General features: G+C 40.1%; 1 protein-coding gene across 4 annotated transcripts in view; it reads left to right on the plus strand.

The window, feature by feature from the left end:
- The first annotated feature begins 201 nt into the window (after positions 1–201).
- The window catches only part of CAP2 (cyclase associated actin cytoskeleton regulatory protein 2), a 69,859-nt gene continuing 53,384 nt past the window's right edge, over positions 202–16,676 (plus strand). The window contains exons 1-4 of one of the 4 annotated variants that reach the window (XM_027676146.1): positions 302–319; positions 6,092–6,199; positions 12,088–12,212; positions 15,737–15,837. In XM_027676146.1, the coding sequence (XP_027531947.1) occupies positions 12,089–12,212; positions 15,737–15,837 (225 nt within the window). In that variant the 5' untranslated portion in view covers positions 302–319; positions 6,092–6,199; position 12,088. Of the gene's footprint in view, positions 320–6,091; positions 6,200–10,557; positions 10,579–12,087; positions 12,213–15,736; positions 15,838–16,676 lie in introns of those variants that run through there. The other 3 variants (XM_027676144.1, XM_027676147.1, XM_027676148.1) reach the window with 3 other exon arrangements.

Consider the following 16,676-nt stretch of genomic DNA (forward strand, 5'->3'; position numbering starts at 1 on the left):
TTTCACACTCCACCCACTTTTTGCTTTCTTTCTCCATCTCTGCCACCGTCTCTCTCCCCTTCTGGACTTGTCTTTATTTGGCACTCCCGGAAGTTGCAGGGCATTGCTCTCCCTGCCTGCCCGGGCAGCTGATGTGACTGACTGACACCGGCTCCCGCTGAAGAGGAGGAGGAGGAGGAAAAGAAGGAGAAGGAGGAGGAGGAGGAGGAGGAGGGAGAGCAGCGGCGAGGCGAGGGAGGGGGGGGAGCGAGTGACCGGCCGCGGATTTTCATTGCAGAGAGGAGGGGGGAAAAAAAGGCTACGCGGGTCATCAAAACAGGTAACTCAAGAGCAGGCGGCGGCGGGAGGGGCGGGATGCGGGGAGCGGGCCGACCTCTCCGGCCCCGGGCAGGCGCGGCCGGGGCCGTGGCTGCGCTCCCGCCGGCGGCAGCAGCAGCAGCGGACATCTTGGGGATGGGGGACAGTAATGAGGGGACGGCTCCGGGCTCGGCCGGGGGCTGCAGAGCTGCAGCGTAATTCCTTGGGCGGGCAGTGCCCCGGGCGCTATGTGGGTCAGGGACCCGCGCTGCCCTTCGACTTCCCTCCTGTCACCTGCGCCGGGCTGCGCACGGAAAGCCTCCCCCTCCCTCCCTCCGATCCCCAGGGTGATAAGTGGGGAGGAAGTAATCTGGCCGGGGAGCGGGGACACCCGAGCGAAATACCACGGCAGATGAGGGATCCTCTTTGGGTCTGAAGCCAAGACCTCCTCCGCCGAGCCCCCGGTCAGCGCCGTGAACGACTCCGGGGTGTTTTGGGCCCCCGCCCCGGGTCCCGGCAAGCCGGCTTTCCGACGGGCTATTAAAAATTCCCTCAGCTTGTTTATGCAGACCTGGCTGTCAAGCTGTGCTGGTCTTGAACTCTCTTAATCAGCGTAAGATGATCTAATTCTGAAGGAGGTGGCTGTAGTGCCCGTGGGTAGCTGGGCGCCGAGTCCTTGGATCCCCCCGCCCTTGGGGCTAGAGATGTGCGTGTGGTGGAGGTGGCAGAGGAGCCTACAGGTTTAGCCCAGAGGAGAGGGTTAAATAGCATCTTAGGGTGAGAGATCGGAAGGCATAATATATACCTTTACATAGAAATATATGAAGGATACTTCAAATACAAGGCGGAGTTCAGAGCAAGCAGGAGGAAGGCAGAAATGAAGGACCGTGAAGCCGAGATCCTGCATTTTGCAGGGACTTGACATCTGAAGGAGAGCTACCTCGGAGACGCAGCCAGCACAAAGACGAGGAGAACTTATGACCCCACCTAAAAATGTGCAGTCTGTCCTTTGTTTCGGGGATTGTTGTAGATTTGTATCTTAGCATTACAGGATCAACAGTGAGGATTTTTATCAAGTAGAATTCAGATTTCATAATGTGCAGGAGCAATCTTAAAAACAAAGACCATCCGAGAAAGAAAGCTTTTTTATATGCCTTACCTAAATGTGTTTGTTTTCCAGTGATGGAAAAAATGTTGCCAGAAAAAAATCTGCACAGAGGCCTATCCATTAGGAAATAGTTGGAAGGAATCTGTTTAGCAGGGGGGCAGAGTGGGATAAAGCAGCAGATTTTTATCAAGTTATTTCTAAGCCAGGCAAAAGTGGCAATGGTTTATGGACTACCATGTTTCATTGCTCTGTGAAATTGTAATCAGAAAACTCGTCTTGCTTCAGAAATGTAACTTTAAAAATTATTTAAAATAGCAAAGTGGTAGATAAAATGAGTTAAAACTCAATACAGTGCTCTCAAAGCTGGCCTTTTAAGACATTCCTGCGAGTCAGATATCCTAATTTTTATGCAATTTGTATCCTAACATTTCCGTTTAATTGCTTATTATGCAAATGATAACAAACTTTTTTCTGGTTCTATGCATTTGCAGCACAAGGCTTTCATAACACTGGTTCTATTTTGAGCAAGTTTGCACAAGAACAAAGGCAAGCCACCTTCTATAACAAAGCCAGGCACATACAACAATATGGTCTTTTTGATCTTGGGCATAACAAAAATGCTAGTCTTCAGAATACTCCTGTGATTGACTCGTGTCTTCCCCCTCAAATGAGTGCTGCTCAAATGTAGAAAGTGGACAGGCACAACTGCAAATGTAATGAATAAAGTATGTTTTCTCAATTAAATAAAAATTAAGAGGATGTGCATTATTTACTATTACAGAAGAACTGACTTATGACATGTTTTCATTATTCTTTTTCAGCTGTGGCTTTCACTTTAGTGGAGAAAAGAGTTTCTTGGTATACCATAAGGAGCAAGAGTACTAAGATTACATGTATTAAATCCCTTCCCATCATTAGATTTTCTGAATCCACTGTATAATTTTTATTCACCATGCAAAATACATTGGGCACCCTAAGTTAGAGAAAAAAAAAAAATTAAAAGAATGAAAATTCCCCCAGGTCTAAAATTCATGGGAATTTGAATTAGCAGGTACTGGAAAAGGTAGTAGAGTGCAGCAAGGAGTGCAGCAAGCTCTCAGCCTTGACATTGACTTGCAGCAGTACCTGGAGCAAGTCAGATAATCTTTGCATGTTTCAATCTGTGGCCTGTCAGTAACCATAAATTTGGGATTGGTTTGAACTCTAGAGAGAGAAATGGTGAACTGCCAGATTTGTTAAAGAATATTCTTTGTAGTTCTGCATGAGTTTTAACATCATGTGCAACAGCAGCAAACTCAATAGCTGCAGTTGCTGCCTACTAGAACATCTGACTACATGAAAGAGAACATTCTTTACTTATCATGCTTATTGGGGCAAAATCAAAGAAACACCTACAATAAATCAGGTATACGTTATTGCAGTTATTCACACAGCTATTTTATTGTGAAGTCGTTAAAAGATTTTGCTTGATGAAGCGCACCTAATATATAAAAATAATTTTAATTCCTGTCTCTATAACTTAATGTGCATAATTTGCAAGAGGGGGAACAACTGGGAACTTGTCATTTTCATGTAGTACAGATTCTGTTCCAGTTGCTCTCATATTTTTGAAAACCAAGTAATTTTGGTTAGATAAGGTTTACTGACTTTTCAGGTATTAAATGCTTTGAACTCTAAAGGCTCATCTATTCTTCAGAATGTCACTGCTAGAACTATGGCAGAATGGCAACACCTTTCCTAAGCAGTGTCCATTGAAGTGACAAAAGCATACGTGAGCACGGCAGCATCTATGGCAGAGATTATGATGATTCAGATAGTTCATCAAGACTATGGGATTTGGCGTTTCTTAAATCTCTGTGACCTTTGTCACCATAATAGCAAGGCTTTATGGCATAGACACTACCACAGTTCATACACGTACTGGCTACTGTTATCTTTATTTCACCTGTGCACAAAAAGTATTCTGACTTCAAATTTCAGGGACTTCTTGTTACTGAAAAGGTCCCATTGAGACTACTTTCCTGAGTACATGCTAATGGAATTGCTCTGTCTGACCCACAATTTTTAAGAGAACAGCAGGCTAAAGAAGTTGCTTGTAAAATCCAATATACCAGTAGTAGTATGCTTGGAATCAAAGGCTCAATACTTTTGTAGCATATATTTAAAAAAAAAACACAAAACCCAGGGAAATGCTCAATTACATTATTGAATAGTGTCATATTTTTCCAAAAAGACATGCTTAGATCCTATGCATTAAAGCTATGTTTTGTACTAGTTTAAATATTTAATTAATTTATTTTTGGAAGGAATGCAAATAATTATTTACATTTCTGTGTGTAATCTGTCATTGTTTAGACAGAAGAAACAGCAGAATAATTCACCTAACAGCTCTAGGTCCCATAAAGCAGCCATCATCAAAAAGGGTGACTTTATAAGTATCTAGGATGGGTCCAGTTTGATCTTTCTGGATTTCACAATGGAAAAATAGCCAAATGTCTCAGATCTAGCAAATTGCATGGCTTATCATTAAAACTCAGGACCTCTAGGTGGTAACCAGGTTAGAGCAGGAAATGGAAAGGTCTTTTTTAGTAGCAGGTGGCCCATTTCATCCTGAATCAGAAGGAAAGGCACAACCCATTGCAATGCTAGCCATATCGCAGAGTCAGTTGGATGGATTTTAAAATGGGAGATGGGCAAAGGCCTTGAGTTTTTGTGATCAATAAAGACCCCAACTGAGCTGCAGAGCAGAGGAGTACTCATATGGCAGAAAGTTGGCTTCAGCCCTCCTGTTTGCTGCTGTGCAGGAGGAAGGGCTACACGGGCTGGAGGCTGAGCAGGGCAGCCATGATGAGCCTGAGAACATCAGATAAGAGTGCTGAGATCATAATTGCAGCAGGATGTTCTGGTAAGAACAAGAACACCAGCTAAATTGGCTGAAATCAAGCCCAACTATTCAGGCTTCAGCATAATATGGATATGCATGAGAAGTAGGGTGTGGAAGCATTGTGAAAGGCCACCAGCACAGCAAAAAACCCCGTTACTAACCTTGGTACTGAATAGCTCGTCTCCTCTTTTCTGCAGAAGTAATTACGTAGTTTGCACTTTTAGAGCTTGCAGTACCATTTGCTTAGTTGTGACTTCCTCCTTTGCTTTTTTCTTGCACGTCCTGGAAGCACTGGAACACTCCATAGGGGTTTGTACTGTGTGGACCTTACGCTTTTGGAGAGTTTAAATTCAATTTGTTTGGAACCGTAGCATAAAGGTCTTACTGTTCAGTTATTATGAGCTGAACTGAAGCACTTTAATAAAATCGATGCCTGCATCCAATATTTTCTTGGTTGAGCAAGGCAGTCTGCTTACATACAGTAGTTGGACTTGTGACAGGTAATTAAATGGCTTGATTACATGATGAGCCCCACACTAATACATAGTAAATGAGGTGGCTAAGGACACTGCGTTTCTGTTGATTGGAGAGATACTAAAAGTCTTACACTTCATTGGAGGGAGAGAAGAAAATAAAACCAAGACAAAAGACTATGAGCAGTGGTGACATGAAAAGGGAGCATAAAAAGAATAGGAGAATGTACTTAGAAACTGGGTTGCCTTGGTTATTTTAAGTCAATCATGCTTACACAGACCGTCAAGCCTTGACTGCTTCAGTATATCATTAAATAATGAACTCGTTCTTTGTGATCACAAAATTGATGACAGTCAAAATTATTCAGCAAGGAATAGAAGCTCTTTGCACAACTTATGTATAATTAGAAAGTGAACTGATACTCCAGGAGATACTAAGCACATACATAAACACATGACATATTTTAAAGAATTCATATTAAATTATCAGAGGCCTAACCACAGTCCATGCTATTATTACATTGACTTGTGGACATACAGGTTGATGTGTGCAGTTGCTCACCCATAATTATGGGACTAAACTGGATGTGATAAGAACTAAAATATATCAACAGTCTTAGGGGTACTTGTCAAAATAGAGATTGTTTTACAAGTGGTTTTGTAATTTTTTTAAACAGTGGGATACAAAAATGCTTCTACTCCTTTCCTGCATGTTTTTGTGGACAGCAGCCTGGTCACTAGGAGAGAAGCAGAGGAATATCCAGAATGCAAACAGAAAAGTATGCTTGGTGGTACCAACAACATAAAGCCAGACAAAGGAAAAAACTTGGGTTAAATGGAAGAAGTTCCTCTTCTACACAAAAAGTTTTTTTGCTTATAAAAAATAGCCCTTGAAAAACACAGAGGGTATGCTGAAGAAAGAAGTCCACAGGCAAGATAACTGAGGTAGCACACTGTTATGCACAGCAAAAAGGGATTCATTCATAGCCTATCAATGGTTTAACACAAGTTGAGCTATAGACAGAAATATTTTATGATGAGTATACTAGAGCCAGGCAAGACTTCAAACCAACTTATTAGTCAAAATGGCCCATCCATCGACAAAAAGCAGAAGTCACGCAGACTTCTTTTTGTCTTTTTGCTATCCCAGATATAACCCTTGTCCATTCTAACAAAAAAACCCCTATATATTTTAACTGGGTTTAAAAAAAGATATTTTTTTTCTATATATTTAAAAGTACATTGTTTGCAAGTGAGCTTGTAGCAGATCTAGGGGGTCAACAACAAAAAAGGCTCTGATTTGAAATCCAAATCATTCTCCTCACACAGGGCTTTACAGAGAGGTCTTCTGGTTTAATCCACTTTGACATCAGTTTGAGAAGCCTGTTTACATTCCTCCTATACAGCTAATGAGAGACAAAACACAAACCATACAAGGTAATGTTCCTATTGGTCTACCAACACATACTTTGTTGGTAGAATCTTTTATGGTAGTAACCCAAATAGCTTCAGGTTCTCCTCCTTACCTCTCAGCCAGTACCAAGCTGCTTCTGAGCTCTGCCTGGGAATGAGCAACTCCAGAGGCCCCAAGCCAGTGGGTTTTCATTCTCTGAACCAGGATGGGTTGCAGCAGGAATTTGGATCTCATGCCAAAGGTGGCAAAAAGACTGCCTGCTCAACACAGGCTTGGAGTTGGTACATGTTTGAATGATGGTATAGGAAAGCCAGCAATTACAACCCCAGGCTGCCTGTGTTTTTTCAGAAATGAAGTGCTATAAGGTGCTTTTGTAAGTTGGGGGGGATGCTCAGGAACATGTATGCATTTCCACTCCCTTGGTGTATGTTGACATATATTGTACAGAAGAACTCTCAGAGGGCACTGTGCTTTGGATCTATAAAATGTTCATGACTGTCTCTCTGATAGTACCAGCTGGCAGTATGGGTTTCTGTATATTTTATTTCATATCTCAGTAGCAATTTATTAAAAGACTTAAAAGAGAAGGCACATGTATAGGCTGCTGTGCTTCCAATAACACTGTGATTTTCCAAATGGTGTAGGAATGGTAGATACAATTGAAATGCCACATTGCTGGCTACGCTCTGTTTTAGGCATCTGCCCTTTTTTAACATAGAGAGGAAAACCAAATCTGACTTGTAGCATCTCAGATGATGAGCGTGAGTGAGACCTGGTGTAATTTTTCAGGTGCTAGATGTATTTGAAAGAACTGGTGCCTGGGGGAAAAAAAAACCAAATAAATTAAAAAGTTGTTTCTTTTTCTTTCAAATTAAAAGAATCCTAGGAAGTAAAACAAACTGTGGAACTATCTCTTGCTGATGTATGTCAGAGTAATATCATACTTTACAAGGTGGCACCATTCCTGTGTTCCAAACCACCATTTTTACATGCCTTATAAATCATCATATGTTTGTTTTTCCCCTTATGCTACCATACTGCTTTTCCCTGTGCATTCATTACTGCTTGTTTCTTCTTGAGATAGAACAATATGGTCCTCCGTCGTTAAGTCACATACAGTGGTAACAGGAATAATACCTGTCTGTTTTGACTTACAGTTTGACTGCTGTTTGGGATCAGTATGTCAGAGAATTTCAGTCTACAGCCAAGTTTTTTTCCCTTGATAATAGATAAATGGTGCTTGGAGACAGCTAGGGAGAGAAGCAAGGCCTGTCTGTAAAAAAAAAAATCTGCTTCTTGGACTTCAATATGCCACCTTCTACCTGGTTTTGGCTTTACTTCTTTTGGGGAAGAAATGACAGATGGTAGTATTACCACATGCATTTAGCACTCCCAGAAAAGATATCATTAGCAGTAAACAGGGCAGAGCTGTGGATCCTCTACCTTAATTTTTGTGCACAAGAGACAGTTAACAATGTCAAATATTAAATGATTTGTCTGTAGATGTGTGTTAACACCTTTCCTGGCTCTTAGGTGACCTTATTTTCAGTGAAGGATAGTGTATTTCTCCACCAAGAGAGCAACTCGATACATGGGAGTTGAAGCATTTTTAACTCTTTATCGGTGATCAGCATCAAATCCAAGAAAAGATATATATGATTAACCTGATCATCAACTTCAAGATCAAAACTTTAATTAAAATCCTAGTAGAGATGAGATAGAGAATCTGTCTTGATGTAAAAATGTACTTTATGGAAGTGTATGCATCCCACAGACATATTTACATCCTCTTTATTTTCATTAACATGCCAAGATTTTATTTGACACTGTGAGTAGACCAGTCTTATTATTTATTTATAATATAAACTCTGATGCTACATCACACAGACAGTATCTTCACAGAATCGAGCTGTACCATTTGTGTTCTGACTCCTTCTGAGCTGCAGCTTTGTGGTATCTGTTTGACCACGCAGAGCAGAATAAGTAATTGGATGAACAGCTGAATATAGGCCAAGAAAATGCTGAAGGTTGTTGTAATATTAACCAAATACGCAAATCCCTAAATATAGACAAAGATGTCAATGTTAGATTGAGAATGGATGAAGAGAGCTTTCATGCTATTGCTCAGTGGAGTCTTCATTTCAGAACAGTAACGTTAATTCTAGTGTTGCTTGTAAGATAGATGCCTAGTTAGTTGATGGTAAAGCAGGGTATAAATGTGAGGTTATTGTAGGTACAACTGATTTGCTCTTTTAGTGTTATATACAGTAATCACAGAAGTGTACTTACACTTTATTCATACATGACAGGGATACCCGTGTGTATTCTTACGTTCATGCATATGTGTAAGTATAGATGCAAATACCATGTACTCATGAATATATAAGTACACAGACAAAAAGGTAGGTGCACTGTAAACATGATGATCGAGTCATTAAGCGTAACATTCTGTATAAAAACAATAGAAACCTGGCATTCCTAATTTTAGGGTAAAAATAGTTTCTACTTCTGTTTTAAAAGACTATAACACTATATTATTCTGTGGTTGGCCTCACTGGTGATATCTGTTTTTGGAAGAACATGTGGGTAATTCTGACCCTGAAATAAGCTCTGTTGGTTAGAGCAGGGTGCTATTAATACCAAGGTTGAAGGTTCAATCCCAGTATGGGCCATTTGCTTAAGAGCTGGACTTGATGATCCTTGTGGGTCCCTTCCAACTCGTAATATTCTGTGATTCTCCAGCTAATGGGAATAGAATAAAGCTCTGAAGAATATAGTGAGCAAAAGACTGTGTTGCAGCAGGAAAGCATTGCATAAAGATGTCCATAGGGTTATTGAACTGGGTTATTCCTCTGATCTTCTGACACTGTAATGTATTTTCTTAGCATCTTACAGAGGGAAGTTTGTTGGGTAGAACATTACAAGTCAGCTCATTTGTGAGATTCATCAGATCTCCAGGTGTGTGCAGTCAAACATACTGAGTTTGTAATCAAACAATGGGGTTCTTCCACAGGCAAAATCAGGTTAAATAGGCCAAAAAGTAACAGGTCTGCCATAGAAATTTTTATATTATTTTAGGGAAATTTGGTGACATCATCAAGGACCATTTTAAGGCAGATTAAAAAAAACCCAACCTACCCGACTGTATATTCAAATACAGACAAACAAGAACTGTACTGGAAATGTATTCTAACATGCTGACGAAATGAGTTGACTGTTAGTATGCTATGTTAGACTAGCCTGACTTTAGACTGGTTGAAAACATAACTTTCGAAATAGACACCATTTTAGGCTTTTATGTAGCAGGGTAAAATGTGAAAAGAATATGTTCATAATATTTTTAAGAATTAATAGTGCTTTGTTTTAAGAAAAGGTTTAATATTCTTATGAAAGTTTGAACATCACAGAAGCTCCCCTAATATATTCATCTCATTCATGCCAAGATATTTTTACCCTTACAGTTTTGTGTTTGGTTGTTTTTTTTTTAATGAATTGATTTTTCAAACAGAATAGTATACATTTTCAGTATAAAGGAAGAACATTGCCAGCAGGTCAAGGGAGGTGATCCTGCCCCTCTCCTCAGCCCTAGTGAGGCCGCACCTGGAGTTCTGTATCCAGTTCTGGGCTCCTCTGTACAAGAGATACATTGAGCTACTTAAGTGGGTCTAGCTGAGGGCCACAAAGATGATTAAGGGACTGGAGCATCTCTCTTATGAGGAAAGGCTGAGGGAGTTGGGCCTGTTCAGCCTTGAGAAGAGATGACTGAGAAGGGACCTCATCAATGTCTATGAGTATCTGAAGGGAAGGTGCCAAGAGGACAGACCTAGGCTCTTCTTGTGGTGCCAAGTGATAGGACAAGAAGCAACAGGCAGAAACTGATGCACAGGAAGTTCCACCTGAACATGAGGAAGAACTTTTTTACTGTGTGATTGACCACACACTGGAGCAAATTGCCCAGAGAGGTTATCGAGTCTCCCTCACAGGGGATATTCAAGAACTATCTGGACACAATCCTGTGCCATGTGCTCTAGGATGACCCTGCCTGAGCAGGGAGCTTGGACCAGGTGACCCACTGTGATCCCTTCCAACCTGGCCCATTCTGTGATTCTGTGATAAGCGAAGAGAGCTCCTCTGAATTTTGACAGTGTTTGTCTGCATGCTGTCTAGTGTCATCCTCTTTTGGGGTTTTGGTTTTTCATTTCATTTAAATAGGAAAACCCCATAAATTTCAGACAAATTTCTCATGAAGAGGGTTCTCTCAAGGGTTTCTCACTGTAAAATCTCCTGCTTCGCTTTTAGGTCAAACCTCATTATATTTATAGGGTAAAGTCTGAAAGTCCCACCTTGTTTAACAGGCAGCATGACTCAGCACAAGAGCTCTGCATGTGTTTCTACAGTCCTAGTAACTAATTTCCTCTCACATTTAAATTTTAAAAGTAAAAATACCATTTTTTTTAATAAGAATTATTAATACTAGTTTGTAAGTAAAAGCATTTCTTTCCATGCTACTTTGCTTTTTAATTGTAACATTTAGGTATTCTTCACTGGCTCTGGGCACACTGTAGCAGCAATGTTTGTTTTGGTTGCTAAGTGTTTCATAGTGTTGCAGTTTATTGGAATCTACTATTACGCTTTAATATCTTAAAAGTACTAGCACTTTTAGCAGGCTGTTCTTTAGGAACTGATACATTTACACATATATTCCAGGTATGCCTAAGCTTTCTAGTCTACAAGCCAAACAGGAATCAACCACAGGGTAATGGTTCCAGAGAGCCTCTGACTACCTGCTTGCCCCAGCTGGGGATGCAAGTTCTGCTGCTGCTCCTACTTCTGCACACCCCAGTGCTGGGCAGGGGATGCAGCCTTGCGTGGGAGTTGGCCTGGAAATGTTCTCAAGGATCACATTAATCAAGAGCCATGGATCAACCCCCACCACCACTACCACTGAATGTCACTTAGCAGAATCAAACACTCACAACCTTAAGTAAGGAACATGTACATTAAACTTGCTATATTAAATTATAGGAGATTTAAACATAGCTTTATTTTTGCTTATATAACTCGTTCTCACTCTGGATTGTACGTAGCACTTTTTTGCCTGAGAGATTGGCCAGTATTCAAAAATGTCAATGCCTACATTGCTTCATATGCAAGAGAGCAGATAATCACATTGTAGGGATAGAAATAATGTGTGAGTTGTTAAAAATTTAACCTAATTTCTATTTAATTTTAAATCAACAGCACTGTAGCAGTACTGCACAAGCAGGCCTCTGGATTTTTTTTTTCTTTCCAAAGGTTAATTAATGCTTGATTCAAAAAGCTTGGAAAACACTGATTCATATAGTTACCAGAAGAATAAACACTTCAGTCAAGTGACTGAGGCTTACTGCAAAGCATGAAAGACTGAGACAAATTTCAGAATGTACCTTTTCAAGAATCAGGGAGTATACATTTAAAGTCTTGTTTTCTGTCAAGTATTAATTGGGTCTGTACTTTTCACCTCTGTAAATGGTTGATGCAAATCATTGTAGACATAACTTTTAACCAGTTACTTCTATAACTGTTTCAGTCATCTCAGTATCTGACTGGGAGCATACACATACATTTGTCATAAATTGTCCACAGGCAGACTTTCCAAAGCTACACTAGCAATGGTTTGAATCTGCTATTTACAATAAAAAACCAGAGCTCAGTTTTGGTCATATTCTCTGTTGACAAAGAAGCAAGGTACCCTATGTCAGCTTCATCACTGCAAATGCTTATCTGTCAGAAAGACAGTACTTAAAAAATATGAGTTTTACCATAGAAGTTTATAAAAGAAAAAGCCAGAAGGTGAACAGAACTGTAGCATGAAGCGTGGGCTTTATTTACAGGGGTCTAACACTGTTTCTATCCTTTACAATTTTTTCAGAATGGCAGAGACTCATGGTTTGATGGAGAGATTGGAGAAAGCAGTGATTCGACTTGAATCATTATTTTCAGATTCACATAGGTCTGGTGGAATGGAGTGTGATGGTATCAATGGAGTCAATGGAAGTAAGTCTGGTTTTTTGAAGTACCATCTCTCTGTTATTTAAAAATTGCAAGTAGTGCATGTGTTTGTCTTCTAAGAGGGAGTGCAATCCCACTCGTTACAAATTCTAAATTAATATAGCCTAGAGAATTCAAGATTTGACTGTTTCTGAAATATACCGTCCATATCTCAAGCTTTATTACTCTTTCCATCTTAGCATTTATATTGTTGTAAATAACTCACCAGATGAAAATGTATGCTTGAGCCCAATTGGCAGAAGAAATGAGACATCCCCAAAATTTACAGCAGAAATATTTCTGTAGAGGTTACAAATATAAACACCATGTTTATTTGCCAGCTCTCTCTGAATTTCACAGTGCAGACCCACTTCATTTAATTGTTTAATACCCTTAATCAAACATGAGTTTGTTCATAAGCATTTGCTTGCTAAGGACTGCTACACATCCATGGCCTTACGTTGCTGTCTCTCGAGCTCTCTTTTCTCAAGTGGATCTCCAAAACACTACATTGAAGAGTATACCAAAAAAAAGTCTGTTTATTCGCATCATATCACCAAGTCATACTTTTTCACTCCTTAATTTTTTGTTGTTTCTGAAATTTATGGGGTAAATAAACCTATAAACATGGCAGCTCCAAATTTGAGGTGCCCTTTCCTTTCTCCAGAGCTTTTTTTTTCATCTAGATCCCCGACTTACATCTCTTTATTAGCTTCATGTCCTTTGCTTTCTGTATTCCTTGTCCCTTTCCTGCATTCTCCAGAGAAAAGTGCATCCCAGCACAGACTCAGCTGCTGTACAGAAGCTGCAGAACGCAAAGAAAGTTTCAGGCAGCTTCCTTTACTGACACAGCAGCAAGTCAGTGTGTGAGCTACTTCATTGTCCTCTCTGCCAGCCCTGACCCAACAACATATGTGAGGGACCTTCCCCACACTTATATGTGCCTTGGACCTACACACTGGCAGCTGCTGTGGAGCAGCTGACAGAGCAGCATGTTTCTGTGGCAGGAGGGGAGCATCTTCCAGCAGGCTTCCATAGCAGAGGAATTAGCCAGTCACAGGAAGCTGGAGTAATGAAATGCTTAAAGTCCAGAGAAAACCCAGACAGATAGTAAACCGAAGCAAAGTCATGGAGAAATATGATCCATGTGCAAACTGACAAATAAATCAATCACTACTAGGAGATGTACATTTCTCAAAAATACAGACTTCAATTCTATAGTGAGTCTATTTAGGTGTATCTCTTTTTATCCAGAGCTCAGTATTGCAGACCAGGTCTGCTTCAGAACAGGAGATAACTCGCTATGTGAGGTACTTCCATGAAAACTGTTTATGTTCTTGACCTAATCTAAGAGCTCAGTCAGGTGAAAAGATTTACTCCCCAGGGAATCAGAGGCTTAACATCCCAACAGATCCCTAAAAGACACTAACTGACAAACCTTGTTGGAGTGAGATTATAAAACACACCCACTGGGAGACTGCGGTAAGAAGCTGAGATGAGCAGCACCATGGGGCGCTTGCCAGCCTGCACCACATCTCCAGGCAGAGCTGTCTCACACGAGGACTCAGGAATTAGCTTTTGCTTGTGCAGTTAGGAAAGTCTTCAGCTTGTGTGACTGATACGCCTACAGCGCCATGAACACCGTTCTGTATGCCCGTGTTACTGTGCCTCTGCAGAGGTTCACATGCTCTCCACAGCCACTGCAGAGTAAACAATCTTACAGGTCTCTTTTCTTTTCCTCCATTAAAACTGACACTCAGCCAGAGCGTGACCTTTTTTAAATCTCTAGTGGAAATGGAGATATATTACTTTCTTCTACCATGCCCCCCCCTCCCTTAAAAGAATTAGAATTATTTAGAAAAAAAAAAACAACTTGACTTTTCAGTTAATATGTTTTCAGAAACAACAAAATAACGAGGAGGGCAGGAGACCTGTACGTTTACTGTTTTCCTAAACGGCATTACAACAGCAGGATTGCAAATAAATCATTCAATTGCTCTGCACAGCCCACAGCAAATTCTAGTAAATGCTCCTGAGAGTTAGCTGTATTGAATAGTAAAAAATAGCATAGTTGCTTTCTAGTTTTGCATAGGACAATTGCCATTTGGTGAACTGCGATGTAAAACTCTGCTCTAAAGTAAAAGGTTACAGTGATTCTTTTGAAAACATACACAGATTTTGACAAAGAACATAAATGGGCTTTCAGAAGCATCTTCACCGCTAAAACCTTTTGTATACTGGGTCATTTGAGGGGTTTACACACAAACACTTAACATGGAAGAACGCCCAGAAATTCCTAGAATTATAGGTGAATGACATCAAGAGAACAAAAGGAGCCTCAAAATTCCACCTAGCTAAGTACATTTTCTTTTTCACACAGAGCACTGCAAACTCCAGTTTCCAGAGCCTGTCTTTTTTTCTGTCAAGGAGCCAGATGACTCTTGTGGAATAAAGAGGGCTTTCGAAGATTATGAATTTGGACACAATTGTCATATAGTGCCAGAAGGTTAAAGCAGTTTTTTTGAGTAAAGCCTGGTACCTCTTCAGAGCAATCTACAGGCTTCATTAATGAGGGAGAGAGACTGGGAAGAATTTTAACCTTGGTCCCTCAGATCCTACATATGCCATAAATTCACCTGTGTGTCACTCATGTTGTATCTGACAAAGGTTCTGAGACATAGACAAGACATGAGGATATGTCAAGGAGTAAAGGGAGGGCTGGGAGGCATCCAAGGAAAGATTATTTTTGCTATCTCAACAGGTACGTAGAGCCATGTAGAAGCTAGTTGCATAAGAAATTGAGCCTCGTCTGCATTTTCTGATTGTCCACTTTATCAGGAAACTGCTCTGTATACCATATAGAAAATAGCAGTTTTATTCCTGTAATGTTAGACTGTATAACATATATGTAGTCAATGAGATATGTCATCTAGAAGACTTGTTTGAGCTTTCTTTGTCCAGTGATGGTTTCACAAGGTGAGATGACAAAATAGGAGATTACAAAGCCACATCTCACTGCACAAGTCTTATGTCAACCCATTCTAAAGACTTTCTTACTGGAAATGGAATGGATTGCTATTCAAAAGCCACCAAACAATACAAAGACCTTCAGGAATGGGTGGGTAGTATAAAAATAGTTGTTGATTGCGGTGCAGATTCATTTTAGGGGATAATGCTTGGTTAAAGTACAACAGGAGAATTTTGTTAAGACAATAATACTTCTCAGGTCACTAGGCCTTTGAAGGGCTGAGAAGTGTTTATTTTAGCACTTGTCATTTTAAGACAAACACTACATTGTACACAGTAAATTCTCTTAATGTTTCTATTCAAGTTCTACCAAGAGCAAGATTTTTTTTATTTTCTAGCTAGGACAAAAAAATAGTTATACATCCATTTTCACTGACTTCACAAATAAGAAATGAAGTTACAGCAATGTCCTCTGTTTCTATGGTATATCTCCTCGACACAGGAATGTCCTATGCATTATGTACTTTATGAACCCATTATAATGGAATGCTTTTCTTTTGTAGGCATAGCACCATATGTTGAAGCCTTTGATAGGCTGCTGAATGGAAGTGTTGCGGAGTTCCTCAGGTACAGCAAGATTCTTGAAGGTGACGTGAAGACACATGTGAGTATTTATTCAGATTTTCTCCTGATGATAGAAGTACACAAGTCTTGGAATCTATGTGATCAGCCTTGATTTCCGAGTAGAGTAGAATCTTAATAGCAGAATTATCTCTGAATTATTAATTCTTCTAGTAGTAATAGTCTGGCATAACACACTGAGTACAGTTGGTTCAGGAAGGACAAAAGGTTGTATGGATTGATAAGAATAGATTGCTTGCCCTTCACAGCACCAAAAGTTGAAGACTTCTCAGTCACAAGCAATTTGAATTGTCACATTGGCTGCTAAGCTCTTTGCATGACAGGACCACAATTGAGAACATATGTCAGCAAATGAGTAGCAAACACTAGGTGAGCCCAAGCAATGGTAACTTCCTGTGGTTGTTTTCTAGTCATGTGTATCGTCATTCCAGTTAAAGTAGAGATTTTGTTCTTTTGACTGTTTGTTTTTAATACTTACATCTCTTTCATTTGGAATCATATAGCAAACTAAAAAATTAGTATGTCATCCATTTAAATGACCTATTTTTTACTACATATGTTACAGTAAGGAAGTACTATGCTGTTATTTTCGTGATGAAAATACTTCCTAACTTTATGAACCTCTTGTGATCAGAACTTGTGTTTTTCATTTGATTTTTTAAGCTGGTCTTCTCTAAAACTGGTGGTGATAGAATGACAAGGAATGGACGCGTCTTACAAGCAGCTTGCCAATATAGATTTTGGAAAAAAACCCCACCCCACACACAAAAGAGCCAGCGTCGGTTTGAGCTGAATCTGAAGGAGTGTGAAACTTTTGACTCCTAGTAGGTCCATGCCACCCGGCCTTTCTCTGTACAATTC

This window comes from Neopelma chrysocephalum, unplaced genomic scaffold, assembly GCF_003984885.1.
Source record: "Neopelma chrysocephalum unplaced genomic scaffold, ASM398488v2 Primary Assembly neopelma1_26b, whole genome shotgun sequence".
Taxonomy (NCBI): Eukaryota; Metazoa; Chordata; class Aves; order Passeriformes; family Pipridae; genus Neopelma; species Neopelma chrysocephalum.